Source organism: Chenopodium album, chromosome 1 (assembly GCF_948465745.1).
Source record: "Chenopodium album chromosome 1, dcCheAlbu1.1, whole genome shotgun sequence".
Classification (NCBI taxonomy): Eukaryota; Viridiplantae; Streptophyta; class Magnoliopsida; order Caryophyllales; family Amaranthaceae; genus Chenopodium; species Chenopodium album.
The window spans coordinates 86,017,469-86,038,001 of record NC_137834.1 but is presented as its reverse complement, the minus strand read 5'-3'; the positions used below and the strand labels follow the sequence as shown (position 1 = coordinate 86,038,001).

Sequence of the window (20,533 nt, the reverse complement as noted above, 5' to 3'; positions counted from 1 at the left end):
TGGGACAAAGACAATACTTATAAGAACTATAGTTTTATTTATGTGTTTTCATAATACTGAGTACTGACATGTTTTATAGTGACATCCCATAATTTTAGGGTAAAGTAAAGAAGGGCCTCCCTATCATAGGGAGAGGAAAGGGAATAGTGAATACAATTCAAAGTATCAAACCTAGTAAGTACTGTAGGCCAACTACCACACTATCCACTGATTAATTCCCTCTCTTGATTATATACTAATTAATTTCTTAATCAAGTTTCTAACTTGTCGTGTTTAGATTACACTACCATTTATATGTAACTACTTCGCTAATAGTACATTTTGATGCCAAATGAAATGACAATTTTTGATGCCTTAATAGAGGGAGTAACGCCAATGTCAATATATACTTATCAATATTAATAATTAAGTTGTATTAGCATCGGCGTTATGGTTTAATCATAGGCATGATCTAACTCAAAAATAAGGATTTGATGTATCTAATAGCATGCTTGACAACAAAATTTGAATTTGGTGTTTAGGTTGTTACTAAGTTTGGAGGAAGTCACTATGAGGTATTAGTCGACTTGATGCATTTTTCTCTTAAAAATCTACCTGTATTAGTTGTATGAGTATTTCGAAATTTATAATATGTAACACCCACATCCTAAGGCAATTGTTAGGTTCTTCCCATCTACTCTTTTAGATTAAGACAAAAAAAAAGACCTTAATTTTCTCCCTAATCTTCACCATCTTCTACACGTTGAGCAAATTCTGCCCCCAGTTTTCTGAGCTTCAGTCTCATCTATTGATTTAACCGCCCATAAATGATGGAGAAATTAGAAGTGAATTAAAGTGCCTACTAAACAAGCACAGTCAGGTAAGTGGGAAAGTATTTTAGGTTCTTTTGGCTTACCTTTCCATAAAGGAACATAAAAGATCAAATTAAACCAACTTATATACAAGTACGTAGTACTACTTTTTTTTTTTTTTTTTTTTTTTTTTTAATGTAGAAATAGCTACAAAGACAAATAGTTTAGATGGAATTTGATATCAGATTTTGAGTTTTAGCCCTAATACTTTAACCAACTAAGTTAGATAATCATCCACAAACTAACTCATAGATAGTAGGACAAGTACTAAAGTACCAAAAAAAAAAAAAGAAAAAAAAAGGGTTGTTCATCCTGCTTTATAAGAGTTAAATACTCTGTAAAAGTTAATAAGTTCAAACAATTAAGACAAGTTACAAAACAATAAAGCCCGTCCCGTCAAAAAAAAAATATACAGAACCAAGAGGGATAGAGCTGCCAAAAGTTGACCCGATCCAAAATATCGACTCAAATCCGATTATTAACCGACCCATCTAAACCCGAAAAAATGGTGACCCAAACCCAACCTGAAACCAACCCTAGACCCGAGTTGACCCGAGTATGTGAGACCCGAATCCGAACATGAACTGACATGAAGATGACCTGACCCGAATGTAACCCGTAAATTATTGACCTGAACCGAACCCGACTTGAACCGAAATTGACCCAAACCTGTTTTAACCCTTCAAAACCCGAATTTAACCCGACTTGTTACTAACCTGACCTGAATTTAACCAGACTCGTTCCTAACCCGACCTGAAATTAACCCAACCTGTTATAAACCCAACCTGTTATAAACTCGACCTGAAATCAATCGGACTTGTTATTGACCTGACCCAAATTCAACCTGACTTGTTATTACCCTGACCCGAATTTTACTAGACCTATTACTAACCCGACCCAAAAATCCAACCCGATCTGTTACTAACCCAACTCGAAATCAACACGACTTGTTATTGACCCGACCTAAATTCAACCTAAATTGTTCCTGACCCGATTTCAAATCACCTTAAATGCAATTTAGACTACCTTATTATTATTGTTGATCAAAGCATTTTATCTAGGGAGATCAAGTCAGTCCAGGCTAGCAAAAGATAGGAGCATCATCCTCAAATTTAAGCGTTAAATATAGTATATATTTGTTGTATGGTCAAAGGAGATAGTTATCTTTCTAAATTATAGACTATAGTTCCCTTGTATATTGCCATATATATTATAATCAAAGAAAATAATTAGCTTGATAAAAATGATAATTATGTATTTATAGTTAGTTAAATCCGAATATGACCTTACTTGGACATGACCCGACCTGATTGTAACCTGCAAATTATTGACTTGAACATAACCCGACTTGAAAATGACCCGACTTGAAAATGACCCAACCTAATTATAACCCGCAAATTATTGACTTGAACCGAACCCGACTTGACCTCGAGAATGACCCGACCTGATTATAACCCGCAAATTATTGACTTGAACCGAATCTGACTCAAACCCGAGAATGGTCCGACCTAATTATAACCCGCAAATTATTGACTTGACTCGAACCCGAGAATTACCCTAACCCATTTTATACCTGTAAAAACCCGAATCAAACCCGACCTATTGTTCATCCGATCCAAATGTAACCCGACCTGTTATTAACCCGACCAAAACCCGATAAGAATGATGACCCGACGTGACCCGGTTAAGCATGACCCACTCCAAACCCAACCCGCATAGGTTATGGAATTAATCCAAAATTGACTGACCCGAGTTTACCCGACCCACTCTTACCGACCCAAACCCGATACGTTTACACGAATTGATAGCTCTACCCGAAACCTCAGCTCCAAAATTTATCAAAAAGCGTGGATATTAGTCTTCAATTTTGGAAAATTTCGACTTTTTTTCACCCAATAATAAAAATTGCCGAAATGTTTACCATGATCACTAATATCCTCCGGGAGTCCAATTGGCTGGGTGGAACCATCCAATTTGCCTTTAAATGACCAATTTACCGATTTACAACTTGCACCGATTTCATTAACTCAAGCCTACCATGAACATTTATGACAACAGATATGATCATATATGGTTCCAAATGTCATTATATGACCCCGAAATGTATCCCCTAAAATCTCAATGCTTTTCGACACCGGTCCCGGAAACATTCGAAATTTATCAAAAAGCGTGGATATTAGCCTTCAATTTTGGAATATTTTGACTTTTTTCGCCCGGATATAAAAATTACCGAAATTTTTACCATGGTCCCTAATACCCTCCGGGAGTCCAATTGGGTGGGTAGAACCATCCAATTTGCCTTTAAACGACCAATTTGCCTTTAAACGACCAATTTACCGATTTACAACTTCCGCCGATTTCGTTAATTCAAATATACCACGAACATTTATTACAACAAATAATGATCATATATGGTTCCAAACGACATTATATGACCCCGAGATGTATTCCCAACAATTTCAAGACTTTTCGACACCGGGCTCCGAAACCTCCAAAATTTCTCAAAAAGCGTGGATATAGCCTTCAATTTATGAATTTTTTAACTTTTTTTGGCCCGTAAATAATAATTACCGAAATGTTTACCATGGTCTCTAATACCCTCCGGGAGTCATATTGGGTGGGTGGAACCATCCAATTTGCCTTTAGACGATCAATTTATCGGTTTACAACTTGCGCCGATTTCATTAACTCTAGTCTACCCTAAACATTTATGACAATATATAATGATCATATATGGTTCCAAATGGCATTATATGACCCCGATATGTATCTCCTATAATCTAAAGACTTTTTGACACCGAGCCCCGAAACCTCCAAAATATCTCAAAAAGCGTGGATATTAGCCTTTAATTTTGGAATTTTTCGACTTGTTTTCGCCTAGAAATAAAAATTGCCGAAATTTTTATCATGGTCCCTTATACCCTCTGGGAGGCCAATTGGGTGGGTGGAACCATCCAATTTGCCTTTAAACGGCTAATTTATCGAATTACAACTTGCACCGATTTCATTAATTCAAGCCTACCATGAACATTTATGACAACATATAATGATCATATATGGTTCCAAACGCCATTATATGACCCTGAGATGTACCCCTAAAATCTCAATCCTTTTCAACACCGGGTCCCGAAACTTCAAAAATTTGTCAAAAAGCGTGGATATTAGCCTTTAATTTTGGAATTTTTTGACTTTTATTTGCTCGAAAATAATAATTTTTGAAATGTTTATCATGGTCCCAAATACTCTCCGGGAGTCCAATTGGGTGGGTGGAAATTGGAATCATCCAATTTGCCTTTAAACGACCAATTAACCAGTTTACAACTTGCACCGATTTCATTCACTAAAGCCTGTCACGAACATTTATGAGTTATGACAACATATAATGATCATTTATAGTTCCAAACGTCATTATATGACACCGAGACGTATGTCTAAAACTTTATTTCTTTTCGACACCGGAACCCGAAACCTTCGAAATTTCTAAAAAAGCATGGATATTAAACTTCAATTTGGAATTAAAAGTTGCCGAAATGTTTACTATGGTCCATAATACCCCTCGGGAGTCCAATTGGGTGGGTGGAACCATCCAATTTTCCTTTAAATGATCAATTTACCGGTTTACAACGTGCATTGATTTCATTAAAACAAGCCTACCACGAACATTTATGACAACAAATAATAATCATAAATGGGTCCAAACAACATTATATGACCACGAGATGTATTCCCTACAATTTCTAGACTTTCAGACCCCGACCCCGAATACTCTAATATTTCTTTAAAAGCGATGATATTAGCATTCAATTTTTGAATTATTTGACTTTTTTTTGCCCGAAAATAAAAATTGCCAAAATGTTTACCATGGTCCCTAATACCCTCCGGAAGTCCAATTAGGTAGGTGAAACCAACAAATTTGCCTTTAAACAGCCAATTTACCGATTTACAACTTGCACTGATTTCATTAATTCACGCCTACCACGAACATTTATGACAACATACAATGATTATATATGGTTTCAAACGGCATTATATGACCCCAAGATGTATTCCCTAAAATCTCAAAGCTTTTCGACACCATGACCAGAAACCTCCAAAATTTCTCAAAAAACGTAGATATAAGTCTTCGATTTTCGAACTTTTTGACTTTTTTTGTCCCGCAAATAAAAATTGCCGAAATTTTTACCATGCTTCTTGATACTCTCTGGGTGTCCAATTGGGTGGGTTGAAATATCCAATTTGCCTTTAAACGGCCAATTACCAGTTTACAAATTGCACAGATTTCATTAAATCAAGCCTACCACGAACATTTATGACAACTTATAATGATCATAAATGGTTCCAAACGGCATTATATGACCACGAGATGTATTCCCTAAAATCTCAAGGCTTTTCGACACCATGAGTTGAAACCTTTAAAATATCTCAAAAAGCGTAGATTTTTGAACTTTTTGACTTTTTTTCGCCCACAAATAAAAATTACCGAAATTTTACCATGGTTCTCGATACCCTCCGGGTGTCCAATTGGGTTGGTTGAAATATCCAATTTGTCTTTAAAAACGGCCAATTTACCAGTTTACAACTTGCACCGATTTCATTAAATCAAGCCTACCACGAACATTTATGACAACTTATAATGATCATAAATGGTTCCAAACGGCATTATATGACCCCGAGTTGTATTCCCTAAAATCTCAAGGCTTTTCGACACCATGAGTTGAAACCTCCAAAATATCTCAGAAAGCGTAGATTTTTGAACTTTTTGACTTTTTTTCGCCCTCAAATAAAAATTGCCGAAATTTTTACCATGATTCTCGATACCCTCCGGGTGTCCAATTGGGTGGGTTGAAATATCCAATTTGCCTTTAAAAACGACCAATTTACCAGTTTACAACTTGCATCGATTTCATTAAATCAAGCCTACCACGAACATTTATGACAACATATAATGATCATAAATGGTTCCAAAGGCTTTATATGACCCCGAGATGTATCCCATAAAATTTAAAAGCTATTCGACAACGGGTCTCGAACCTGCAAAATTTCTCAAAAACGTGGACCTTAACCTTCAATTTTGGATTTTTTTTTGAATTTTTTAGCACGAAAACAAAAACTCTTGTAATGTTTATCATGGTCCCTAATACTCTCCGTGAGTCCAATTGGGTGGGTGGAACCATCCAATTTGTCTTTAAATAGCCAATTTATCGGGTTACAACTTGCACCAATTTGATTAACTCAAGCCAAATTTGTGACAATATATAATGATTATATATGATTCAAACGACATTATATGAACTCGAGATGTATCCCTTAATTTTTTGAAGCTTTTTGACACCAGTTCTCAAAATCTCCAAAATTTCTCAAAAAGCGTGGATTTTAGCCTTCAATTTTGGAATTTTCGACTTTTTTCGCCTGAAAATAAAAATTTCCGAAATGTTTACCATGGTCACTAATACCCTCCGGGAGTCCAACTGGGTGGATGGAACCATCCAATTTGCCTTTAAACAGCCAATTTACCGGTTTACAACTTGCATCGATTTTATTAACTCAAGCATACCACGAACACCTATGACAACATATAATGATTATATATGGTTCCAAATGGCATTATATGACCCCATATGTATTCCCCTAAATTTCAAAACCTTTCGACACCGGGCCCCAAACCTGCAAAATTTCTAAAAAAGCGTGGACATTAATCTTCAATTTTGGAAAATTTTGACTTTTTTTCGCCCAAAAATAAAAATTTTCGAAATTTTTACTATGGTCCTTAATACCCTGCGGTAGTCCAATTGGTGGGTAGAACCATCCAATTTGCCTTTAAACGGCCAATTTACCGGTTTACAACTTGCACCGATTTCATTAAATCAAGCCTACCGCGAACATTTATGACAACATATAATGATCATATATGGTTCTAAACGTTATTATATGACCCGGGGATGTATTCCCTAAAATCTCAATTCTTTTCGTCACCGTGCCCCAAAACCTCTAAAATTTCTCAAAAAGCGTGTATATAAAGACTTCAATTTAGAATTTTTTGACTTTTTTTTTCGTCCGGAAATAAAAATTGCCGAAAATTTTACCATGGTCCCTAATACCCTATGGGAGTCCAATTGGCTGGGTGGAACCATCCAATTTGTCTTTAAACGGCCAATTTACCAGTTTACAACTTGCACTGATTTCATTAAATCAAGCCTACCACGAACATTTATGACAACATATAATGATCATAAATGGCTCCAAACGGCATTATATGACCCCAAGAAGTATCCGCTTGAATTTCAAGACTTTTCGACACCGGGCCCCGAATCCTCCAAAATTTCTCAAAAAGCATGGATATTAGCATTCAATTTTGTAATTTTTGACTTTTTTCGCCCGGAAATAAAAATTGCCGAAATTTTTACCATTATCCCTAATACCGTCCGGGAGTCCCATTGGGTGGGTGGAACCATCCAATTTGCCTTTAAACGACCAATTTACCGGTTTACAACTTGCACCGATTTCATTAACTCAAGCCTACCATGAACATTTATGACAACAAATAATGATTATATATGGTTCCAAACGGAATTATATGACCCTGAGATGTATCCCCTAAAATTTCAAGACTTTTCGACACCGGGCCCCGAAACCTTCAAAATTTCTTAAAAAAACATGGATATTAGTCTTTATAATTTTGGAATTTTTTGACTTTTTTTCGTTCGAAAATAAAAATCGCCAAAATTTTTACCATGGTCATTAATACCCTACATTAGTCCAATTGAGTGTGTGGAACCATCCAATTTGCTGTTAAACGGCCAATTTACCAGTTTACAACTTGCACCGATTTACCGATTTACAGCGGCCAATTTAATTAACTTGCACCAAACCCGAATTGAACCGAAATTGACCCTAACCCGTTTTAACCCGACTTGTTACTAACCTGACCTGAATTCAGCCTGCCCCGTTCCTAACTCGACCCGAATTTAACACAACCTGTTACAAACCTGACCCGAAATCAACCCGACTTGTTATTGACCCGACCCAAATTCAACCCGACTTGTTATTGATCCGACCCAAATTTTACCAGACCTATTACTTACCTGATCCAAAAATTCAACCCGATTTGTTACTAACCCGACTCGAAATTAACGCGACTTGTTATTGACCCGACCTAAATTCAACCCAAATTGTTCTTGACCCGATTTCAAATCACCTTAAATGCAATTTAGACCACCTTATTATTGTTGATCAAAGCATTTTGTCAAGGGAGACCAAGACGGTCCAGGCCAGCAAAAGAAAGGAGCATCATCCTCAAATTTAAGAGTTAAATATAGTATATATTTGTTGTATGGTCAAAGGAGATAATAATTTTCCTAAATTATAGACTATAGTTCCCTAGTATATTGTCATATATATTATAGTCAAAGGAAATAATTAGCTTGATAAAAATGATAATTATCTATTTATAGTTAGTTGAACCCGAATATGACTTGACTTAGAAATGACCCGACATGATTGTAACCTGCAAATTATTGACTTGAACATAACTCGAATTAATCCGAGAATGACCCGACTTGGAAATGTCCCAACCTGATTGATTATAACGCGCAAATTATTGACTTGAACCGAACCCGACTTGAAAATGACCCGACCTGATTATAATCCGCAAATTATTGACTTGAACCGAACCCGACTCAAACCTGAGAATGACCCAACCTGATTCTAACCCGCAATTTATTGACTTGACTCAAACCCGAGAATTACCCTAACCCGTTTTAACCTGTGAAAACCCGAATCAAACCCGACCTATTGTTCACCCGACCCGAATGTAACCCGACCTGTTATTAACCCGGCCTAAACCCGATAAGAAGTATGATCCGACGTGACCCGACTCAAGCATGACCCAACCCAAATCCAACCCGCATAAGTTATGGAATTAATCCGAATTGACCCGACCCGAGTTGACCCGACCCACTTTTACCTGACCCAAACCCGACCCACTTTTACATGACCCAAACCCGACCCGTTTATCCGTATTGACAACTCTAAAGAGGGATATGGAAATTCATAACTTTTATAAGTCTAGATTAAGTAGATTAAGGGTGTGTTTTCTTCAGCTTAATTTTTGTTCAGTTCAGCTCAGCTCCAATTAGTTCAGTTCATTTCCTAATTTCCCTTTTCTCATAAAATATTCATTTCAGCTCTATTCAGTTAAGTTCAACTCCAATCAGTTCAGCTCACCTTAGTAAATCAGAACCTTAGTAAATCAGAACATACCCTAAGTTGATGAAAAATAATAAGCTAAACGAAATTTAAAATCCGAAGTCAATGTATATAGTTCAAGTAAATAGTATTCAGAGAGATAATTATTAATGATGCACCTTACGGATTGTGCCTGAAACCTGAACATGTATGTTTATAGATCTACTATTTTTTTTGAAGTAAATAATGTAAATATCATTGCTTATAATTGTTTAGGTTACTTTTGTGAAATTTAATTTTGACCATTATTTTTTTAAGAAAACATATTTTACATGCAAAAGTTATAAAAAAAACACCCTTATAATTGTGCATGTACTCGTATATTCCTAATAAATATCATACGTGTCGAGTAGGTCAAATCAGCTTTAAACGATAAGAGTAGTTCATTTTAGATTAAGTGCATGTTAATATATTAATACTAGATATTTATTGAAGTCACCTGGATCAAAACTCTTCTTCATTTACCATAATCAAGTCATCTTACAATTTTTTCTAATTTAGGGGAATTCATAATTAATTTTGGTAAGTGGCCTACTCTAAAAGAAGGTTCCAACTGATGAAAGTGTTGGTTCAAATTTCCAAATAAACAACAAAGTGAATTGATTGTTTCAAATTCAATGTCATTGGTTTAGTCCCAACTACTGCTTTAACTTTAAGTCTAGCTCGTTCTCTCTTCAAGAACTCTTGCTATATTCAAGATGAAAATGAAATTGATGACAAAGTTAATTCAACAACTTTCATATTAAATTATTTCTGGTTGAAATATGAACATCGTTACCTCAAATACACATTGAGGTAAAAATCATCATATCTAAGATATGGAAATCGAATTTAAATTCTTGTTCTTTTTGTCAAGGATGGTGCATAAATGTAAATGTTGATGTAGCTTACGTACTTTGTAGGTTATTTAGAATTTTGAACCTCCAACATCTTATTCGGACGAGCTTATATGTTAAAAAGTTACCATTTTGTCATAGATATATGTTCTAGTTGTATGCTATGGTAAAAAATTTGACCAATGTGATACAATCAATTTCAAAATTCATTTTTGCTGTATTTTTTTATTTTTAAAATGTATGAGTTATGAGTCTTATGAATGAACTTGTTTGTGTTGCACTAGATCATTTGCTGATTATGTAGGATGAAGTTTTTCAAAAGAAGCTGATCATTTACATCTCAATTCAGAGTAAAAAATAGGGGTATACAGGATTTGTTAAATCAATCCAGAATGCTGAAAATTTTAGTATGCAATGAGGAATAGATTTATACACCAGCTAAAACAGTATACACGTATTCGATTAATAATATTAGATGCCAATCGCATCAAGAAGCTGAGAGTGTTGAGATACAGAAACGAGGGAATTAGCAACAATGGCTCCACTTGCAGCAACAGCAGGAACACCAATGCCTGGAAATGTTGAATCTCCACAGCAGTATAGTTGTGGAATAGAAGTTGCATGCCCAGGAAAAGTGCCTTTGCCAGCTTCAATTGCTGGACCATACGTTCCCCTATTTCTTCGGAGAAACCTTTGATGTGTTAATGGTGTACCAATCATCTTTACTTCACATTTATCCCTGTTGAAACCTGGACCAAGTGCTCGCTCTACTGCTCTCCACATTACCTGTGTGTGTTCACAAGTGATCTTTTTCATCAAGTGCCAAGTAAATGTAGGAAAATTTTAAACATGACTATAACTAGGCAGTGAATACCATTTGCTTGCCTGTCAACCAAATCCGCACATACCATATCAACCTCAAAATATCAGGGTGCTATAGGATAGAGACGAGAGAGTGGCTGCATAATTTTCTTTCCGGATTGAGAGGGGAGGGTGGGGGATTTGCAAACTAGTGCATGAACAAGAAAAGCAACTTATAATGGGTTGTTGAATTCTATAGTTATTCATAACCTAGTGAGGGAAACACAGCCAAGACAACAAAATATTTTGTGACCAAAAAAAAAAAAAAGAAAGATGAACAACGAGAATTAGGAGATTCACCTCGGCTCTTTCTGCTTTGAGTTTTTTGTATTCATCACTTCTACGATCAAGCCCTTTCCATATTTCAAAAGGTTCTGTTCCTGGTGTGTATGCATGTAGTACATGCTTACCAGGAGGTGCTAAATCTGGACTCAAAACACTGGGAACTGATATCAAAACAACATTCTGATCTGCATCAACTCCTCTCTTCCAATCATTCACAACAATATGATGAATACCAAGGTCTTCACGTAAACCCTGAAAGCTCAAGCCTTAAGTAATGGTACAAACATTCTGTAAAAATCATGCTAAGAGACAAGTATGATGGAAGATGACAGGATCACAGGAAGAGAAAATTGCAGAAACATGCATATTCAACATAACAATATCACAAAAACAGAAGAGCAACAACGTGAACAGAATTTTGGCACAACATAAAGCCAACCAGAAATAAGCAGACTAGAAAACTGAAGATAACTCACCTCTGCATCAAAACCCAAATGAAGATGCATAAAAGATTCACATTGTGGGGTTGAATTAACTCTCTCTTGAAATGTCTTAGGTACAGATTCTTCCGGTAACAGATTCACGGTGTCCCACATTGATGCATTACTGACAACTGCCTTCTTTGCGCGTATAAACTGTGGGAGAGCAGAATAAACATAAGATTCTACACAGCAGATGTATCTATCTGCCATCTCGTTCTCTTTATCCACTTACTTGACCACTTCTGAGTTTAACACCAACTGCTCTTCCATTTTCAACAACAATTTTCTCAACATGAGATCGAAGGGAGATCCTTCCACCAAACTTTTGAATTCCTCTAACCAAGGCCTCAACAATTGCTCCACTTCCATGTAAGGGGTACTCAAGAACACATCCTGGCTTGTACCACTCAGCAAACATGTAAATCTGCAGAAAAGGAACAGATAAAGTGACTGATTATTTGTCACAACATCTTCACAATGCAAGCACTTATTTATTAAAGGATTTAAATAGGTGAGCATGCAAGCACTTAATTATTAAAGGATTATTTGTCACAACATCTTCACAATGTAAGCACTTAATTATCAAAGGACTATTTGTCACAAAATCTTCACAATGCAAGCACTTAATCAGCCTAAGAAGAACAAAATACTTCATATTATACAATTCCAATGTAAAAATTGTTATAGAGTTGTATCTCTAAGACTATAAGCAATTCAGTACTCAATCCACAGGAATTAGATATCTTACTAGGCAAGTCATCTTCGACTGTAAATTAGAAACACAGGAGACTATGCTCTTGGCACTTTCCAGACTGTAATTGCTCATTTTTTTGGTTCAGTAATTGTCTCTAAATACAAGAAAAGGCAGAATATAACTTTTCCAGTACCTTACTGAGTTAATCTCAAGTTCTCAGCACATCAAATTTGCTGTTATTCAGAAAAGTAGTACAAAGACAGATTTTTGGTCTTCATTTTTTATACTGCCAATGCCAAATTTAAAAAATGCAACCAAAGTATTCTACTAACATCCATTATATTGTGAGAAATGAGAATAATTTTATAATATTTCATGCAATTAAAGATGTGAGCTGGTCACAAAGGGGTAATAGTTACCATCTCCGCTGAGAGAATACCATTAGATTTGACACCAGCCAGAAGGAAAGCCAGAAGATCCACCCAGTTCCGTACAAAAGGATCTTTTAGTCCCAGTGAATCAACTATTTCAGAAAAAGGTCGGAGAAGCTTTGTTGCACCTAAAGCTCCTTGAGGTCCCATTGCAGCAAAAGACTTCAATAAAGAAGGAGCATATCTAGCTCCAGCAGTTGAAATGACACCCAGATCACCTCTTATAGACAAAGGAGGGAGAGCCATTGCTGCTGTAGATAGAGGCATTATGGCATCCTGTTATAAGAAGCAGTTTGTTAAAACGTCAATACGATTAAATCATCTATTCCCCAACTATAGACTTCCATGTCACATTACGCTACAGTTCCCCATAGCCATGAGTTATAAAAGAAGCCTGCTATAATTTTATAGATGACTTTGCAAACAGTGCTCACAAAAATTAGCATGCCTCCATGACTTACCAGTTCTCGTTTCCCAAGCTTGTGGTAATAAGGAGCTGAGCTTAGCTGAGAATGGCAAGCTCAAAATTCACATCTCGATTTGGACCCAAACAAAATGCTTAGTTTAGGCCAGATTTTAAAGCTAATTATTTTTCTACTTGAAACACTTACAAGACTTTTGTGAAATTCATGCGATTGCAAAAAGAAATTGTCCTTATAAGTTGTACTCGTATATAAAAGTTGAATAACCCTACCTTTTTTATTTAATTCACCCATTTTGACTATTTGCATGAAACAAAACTGCTATCTGTTATATATGACTTTCATCAAAATTGAGCTCAAATTGTTAAGGACTGTACTAGGCTTAATTAGCTCATGTGGTGGGATCATCATCACTCCTATATCACTATATGAAGCATAAGTGATCGTTTATTATGACAGCCATAAATACCAGATAGCAGTTTTAACATGAGTGAGAACTTCTTCAGTATCAATTTACCACGATAAGTTTGGGACACAAAATCTGAGAAAAATAGCATACTTCAAGACACAACAGAGACCCTTTGGATCTTGACGCCCCCCTAAATATTCAAACATAAGAAAAGAGAGGATAGTGGTACTCACAAGAAGCTTCTTCCACTCTTGCACTGCATTGGCACTTGCATACTTCTCAAGATCCTGTAAATCTACTTTGTTGGGTTAGAACTGGAATAAGTGCACTTGATAAAATTAAAGCTAAAATATAATCACACCTAAATGTCAAACAATATGTGCCAAGAGATACTTTTTAGACTATAGGATGAATGTCTAACTATTTATCTGAAGAATGGAAGTGCGGCCAAAGTCATTTGTCTAACTAGCTAACAAATAGTAATTTGCTGATTCTCCTATCGTTTCATTTCACTTTAGTTTCTTCTCCTCCCTCTTTTTTCATTTGATGTACCCAACTAATTTTTCTCACTTTTGGATGCTCTTCTTTAATCGTTAATATTTTTAATTCCGTATTATCAAAAATAACAAAAGGTTACTTATTGGAAACTAAGTATAAAGAAGATTTCAACAAGACCTGAAATGACTATATATATATTTTTTCCTTGCATATTGGTTAGAATCCGTGGTCAAATTTTGAGCTCTTTAACCAACACACCAGTAAATAGGTACATATTTTGTAAACTAAGGGAATGCCATACTTCTTTACTGGTCAAACCAAATTAGTACAATTCTTAGGATATAACACTACGCCTTTATGAGTTAATTTGGCAGAGAAAGGCTTTGTAGATATAGCTTGGCTACAATATTTATAGAGTAAGTGCACCAAACAGAGCAGATTCACTCTTCCTCCCCATAAATAACACTCAAATTTCTGTTTCATGATATATTCTAATACCCTCCCTCACAACATAATTAAATCTATAACAGAGTACAATATTAGAATACAAATATATTCTAAAAAAAGTAAAGCAAGAAAATCAAAGAACAAACTAGCAATTATGGAATCACCTTCAAAAATTCTGTGGGTCCAATTCGTGACAAAAATTCTGCTTCAGGTAAATAAACCATCCATGAATCATACTTTGCACAGGGTATTGTTTCACCAAGGGCATCCAACACCTGCAAGAAGGAAATTAGTAGAGTTCAAGGAAGCTATAAGATATTCTGCATATAATTTCAAATTTTTTCTTGATATGAAGGTATGTTAGTAAATATCCTTGACAAATATGTATTGCTCATTCACTTCTCGTGGTTCTAGATTAAGTATAGTTGTTACTTAATAAATCAATTTAGTGATTCACTTGGATCTATCAAGCTAGTTTCATCTTCCCAAACAGAGTATAATGCTAAGATCAAGGATCTAGAAACATTTAAACAAAACACAAGAGTAAAGTTAAAGGGACTGAAGAAAATTACTTGTGCAAGTGGATTTGCCTGAAGACCTCTTGATTGAAATCCAGAAAACAGAGAAGGTCCAGAGTCAAATTTATAGTCTTTAACTTCAAATGCATGAGCAGCACCCCCAGGTTGGTCATGACTTTCTAACACGAGAACATCTTGCTCATATCTTGCTAAAAGTCCAGCACAACATAGTCCTCCGATGCCACTCCCAATGACTACTACATCAGCCTCAGGTCTGCCTGCAAGATGTGCAAGTAGGAAAATATTATTCAGATTGCCTCTACATTGAATTGCAATCCTAAAGCATGTCTTTTAGAAGGAGGTCATGATTTCTTTTGTTTGAGAAATGACACAACCCCCTCATCACAAATATAGTTGTAAACATAGGGATGAATGAAGGGAACATTTAAGGTGTTTCCACTAAAATCATTGTGCCCTTACCACGTAAGACAAGAAACAATGCAAGGAAAAGCAATGACTATTGTTAATCCGACGGTTTACTCCTTAGTCATGTAAGTCTTACATGAAATCTAATTGGATGCCTTTCTCGACATCCCATCATTAGGATTTTAACTCATGTCCTATACTTTTATATGAAAGCGTATGTGAAAACATAGGAGAAACAAAAAGGCTACCTTCTCGAGTGTCAAAAATCTTCCCACAACACTTAATGCCCAAGCATTCTAGTATAGTGGCATAGTCCATACTCCATAGAGCAAAGAAAAGGTTGCCTAAGATGACAAGCTCGAATGACAACGCTAAGACCTATTTAACCTCTTAGGATCCAGCATACCTTTGCCAAAACAACCCTCATAATTTACATGTTATCCCTAAGAATTGCCTCGGATACCATATTGCAAGACCTAATCTGATACCAAATTACTAACAATTTTATACCACATTCACAATTTAACATCCCTAATTTCATCATGTCAACACAATTCTACTAGAAAATCCAACATTTGAAAAAGCAATATAATCGAAACCCTAATCCCAAATTTCTATCGAAATCAAGGGTTACTACTTTGGAACTGGAAATAATTTATCAAATAAACGCAAACCATAATTTGGCCGGAATATAGTATCACAACTATAATTAACAAGTCTAATGCATAAATTATGATGAATTAAACCAAAATCAAGAAATTGCAAATGAAAATTTTCGAATTGAATCAACTAAAAGAGATTGAGAAAAACCTGAAATGGAAGGAGGGAGACCGTTGGTGGAAGAAGGTGGCTGACCGTTGGAAATTCGCGCCAAAATTGAAGATTTATTTGAATTCGATTGAGAATTTTGAGGGAAAAACTTAGTTGAAGATGGGAGATGATGGAATTTGGGGAGGATTGAGAAACCAGAAAACGCCATTAAAGCTGAAATAGTAGAAATGAGGAGTGAGAGATAGGAATTTGAGTAGAATTTGATCCATTTTTGTTTCCTTTTGGCCTTTTGATTTCTATAGCTCTTAACTAACCACGTTTGCTTCCTTTGGTCTAGTATTCTCGATTGGGCACGGGCTGATCAATACAAGCTCATGTGTCATGTTAGCGTGTCTCGTGTTTAAATGGTTTGTATTTTAATAGAACTAAGAATAGAATCGTGTTGCATCGGATTTGTGTTGTATTAGCTTAGCAAACCATAGCGAACTTGCATGTAGATTGAACTATCTTATTTATGCCAGACTTAAAATGGAATTTTGATGCACAACCCATGAGACATTACTCACTAGTGTACCTCTTGTGCCGAGTTGAATCATTTTCGTGTCATGTCTAACCAATTTTCGTGTCGGCCTAACCCATGCCCAACTCGAATTTATTTCTATTATTTAATTGACCATATTAATTTCTTTTGATTATAAAATAACTGACATGGTTTGACCAAATGTGTTTACCATCACACAAGTTTGACCTTATAGTAATTATAATAGTACTATTATATATGTGAAATATTTAAAATATAATCGATTTCCAAATTTCCAATAGTAATATGATAATAATGGCTTGACTTATGCAATAAGCAGAGCTTGTGACATCATATCAGTTTTTACCTTATTACTATTACACCGTAATTTTTAGAGTAATGATATGCGGCCTTTAATGCAACGTAAAATACATTTTACTTATCAATATAAGTAGGTACCCCGATTAATTAGAGATGTATGACAAAATCACGAATTAATGAATATAATTAATATTTAATTTTAAATTTTAAATTTTAAATTTCAGCTCTTTTAATGTATGTAGTCTTCAGAACTATATACTAGTACGAAGTATAATAGTGTTGAAAATTAAAACTCTAATTTTAAAGATTATTAAATGGATGTATGGTTGAGACTTTAGAAACATAAAATGTTAAGGAGAATGCTATCTTAAGGAAGAAAGTACCAAACGATTTGCATGTGATACCACATATAACGCAATAAATTCTGCGTACAATAAGACAATATAGGGCTGGTGTAACTTCTCATCAACGTAGCTTGTTTAATTACATACGTAACTTTATTCAAGCAAAACCACAAATTAGACACACTCAAATATCATTAACAACAAAATCTACACAATTATTCAGTGATTACTACTGATTAGGTTTATTAATCACTGAGAACGAAGTATCTTAACCTTAAACCCATACTTCATGTGAAGAATTATAGAGAGATTAGGAACAACAAGATGTTCTTTTACCGGTTCAATGTCATAGTTTTGGATTATAGTAGCCGCGATAATCTTCATTTGTGTGAAGGCCATTTCTTTCCCTAGACAAGTTCTTGGCCCGGCGTTGAAGGCTAAAAACTTGTACGATGGCTCATGTCTAACCTTCCCTTGTTCCGTTACCCATCTCTCCGGCTTAAACTCGTAACAATCGTCTCCCCATATAGATTTCATCCTTCCCATCGCGTACATGTTGAATATAATTTCCATGTTTGGATTCACGGGGTGACCGCTAGGCAATATGTCCGGCGCAAGAGGGGACTTGGCCTCGAACACTACTGGAGGGTATAATCGTAAAGTTTCACATAATGCGCTATGAAGATACACCAACTTGCCACTCACCTCTTTAAAGTTTGTCCTATTTATTAGTACACCATCTAATTCTTTTTTAATCTTAGAAACAACACGTGGGTGCTGTGAAAGGAGGTAAAAGAACCAAGTTAACGTGGCACTAGTTGTGTCACGTCCAGCTACAAAAAAGTTCAAAATTGTATCCCTTAAGAATTTATCGCCTTGATTACCAAGTGGAGTCTTGTGATTCTCATCCTGTTTAATATATAACGTTAATAGATCGTTACTCACCTCATTATTGTCTTCCTTTTCCTTGGAAAATTGCTCCTTACTCAATTCTTCTCTTTTAATAGCTATACATTTATAGATGAAATCATCAAGAGTTTCCCAAGCCTTCCTATGCTTCTTCTCTTCTCCAACATCCAACCACCTTAAGAACTTCCAAACACAAGATGGCACGACATGTCGATAGAAAATCACTTCCTCAACATCGTCCAAGGCCTTCGAGGATGGAACCCTAGGCAAATCGACGGATAGAGACCTTGGATCATGGTCCATAATGATGGTACATATTGTATCGAACGTGAACCTTGAAAACAAATCTTGCAAATCGACCTCCTTAGAACGCTCGGACACATGATCAAGGACCGAGATAAGTCCATTTTCCACCTTATCCCATGTTTTCTTGACCAAAAAATGATGGAAATTTGGATGACCAAGGAAAGAATGAGCCATTTTTCGATGATATTGCCAAACCATAAAATCCGTGTTAAAAATTCCATCTCCTAGTACGTCAAGAATTGCATTTAACTTAGGACCCTTTGGATAATTCCCAAAGTTCTTGCTCATAATATAGTGAACGTTGACCGGGTCAACGGTAGCAAGCAAGTACATGTTGGTGAACCAAGGACCCTTAAGAAAAAAGGTCAATTGAGATTTTAGCATGATCTCAATGAAATAGTCATGAATTCGATGTACGTTTATGAGGAGTGCCGGAAGCATCCCAACTATAGGCCAATTCGTCGGGAGCCCGATGTTGTTTCGATAGAGGTTGACAAAGAGAAGCATGGAGAGGAGTACTAGAAAGATTTCAAGGTACTCCATTGTTGGTAAAAAGGAGTAATATTATGGGCTTAAGCTAGAAAAGATGAGAAAATATGGTGTATTGTTTTCTAGGAGAATTATTATTAATGTTTTTGTTTATTATGTATATGGATGGATGGACTATAGTGATGGCCCCTTTATATAGAAAGGAGTTAAAGAACATTATTGATATAAAATTGTGGAAGAAAGATAATGAATAATGGATTGTGCAAGATGTAAATTAAAGAGAAGCTATACAATGTACAAAAGATTAAAAATGGAAAAATTTTTGTCCTTAACACACATTTTTAAGACACGTAAGGACATTATGAAACGGAGGAAAAATAAATTTTGATAAGGATTAATAAGTTTTGAGATATTCAGATTGAAAAGTCACATAAGTTTAGCTTAGTTTAGAGTTAACAAGGGTTATCAAAATTTAATATACAGCTAATAAGTTTAATAATTGCTAAAAAAAGTTCATAAGTCATGTCAGTTAAGATAAAATCAAATACGGAGTAAGTTTCACAGGTTTAGAATTAGCGAAAAATTAGGTGAAAAAACACACTTTATAAATTGGTAGGATTAGATGGGTGGAAATAATGTACAGTTAATAAATGTATCAATTTTATTTATTTTTTTAATATGTGATCAATCCACATTTCAAATATAGAAATGGTAAGTATTAGAGATATCATCAATATATCTCTTGGTAATTTGGTATCAAATATTATTATGCTAGTATCTTCCACATTATTTTTTGTAATCAGATCATGCACTAATGTTTACGCTTTGATCTATACACTACGTACATCTTATCCATCGCATGCATTTAATCAAACTGAAACTTTACCATATGGAGTATTTTATTTTCAATACGTGGTGACACACCTCTTTTCTTTTCTTTTCTTTTTTTTTTTTTTACACTACTGTACACTGGATGTACACTATATAAAAAAAAAAAAAATAAAAAAAAATAGGGTCGCTTTTACAATTTTTGGGTAACTTTTATCAATCTAATCTAATATATATCATATAACTAATATATAAAACTAAACTTTTAGTCTGGTCACGACGTTGCGACACTTGGTGTTCTAACTTTTCGCCAAGTGTCGCGCCACGTTGGAGTGATTTAAATAAACTTCATAAGATAAGCAAAAATATAGAATTTTAGGATAAAATTTAAAGTTTAGAATTTTATTTTCGATAAAAGACCAATATTTCAGAGAAACAAATTGAATTATAATTTTATTTAAAAAAATTATAAGATTATAATTCTTAAAAATTATCATATAAATTAATTTTTTTTATGACATAATTTTTTTTGGAGCGAAGGAATTAGTTTAAAGTGTAAAACATCTATTTATAATATATACTAATCGGTTAAAATAATATACTTCACAACTAATAGAATTTTATTACTACATAGACCTGTC

General features: G+C 35.1%; 1 protein-coding gene and 1 pseudogene across 1 annotated transcript; both read right to left on the bottom strand.

The window, feature by feature from the left end:
• Positions 1 to 10,227: 10,227 nt before the first annotated feature.
• Positions 10,228 to 16,443, bottom strand: LOC145560054 (prolycopene isomerase, chloroplastic-like). Its single transcript, XM_081621314.1, has 9 exons — positions 16,215 to 16,443; positions 15,033 to 15,256; positions 14,625 to 14,735; positions 13,749 to 13,802; positions 12,673 to 12,960; positions 11,792 to 11,983; positions 11,554 to 11,712; positions 11,093 to 11,329; positions 10,228 to 10,717 (listed from the first exon to the last, which is right to left on the bottom strand). Exons 1-9 carry the CDS (start codon positions 16,381 to 16,383, stop codon positions 10,403 to 10,405), a joined length of 1,749 nt encoding a protein of 582 aa, XP_081477440.1. The 5' UTR covers positions 16,384 to 16,443; the 3' UTR covers positions 10,228 to 10,402.
• Positions 16,444 to 17,518: 1,075 nt separating this feature from the next.
• On the bottom strand, positions 17,519 to 19,226 carry LOC145624427 (alkane hydroxylase MAH1 pseudogene; annotated as a pseudogene).
• Between the last annotated feature and the right edge of the window lie 1,307 nt (positions 19,227 to 20,533).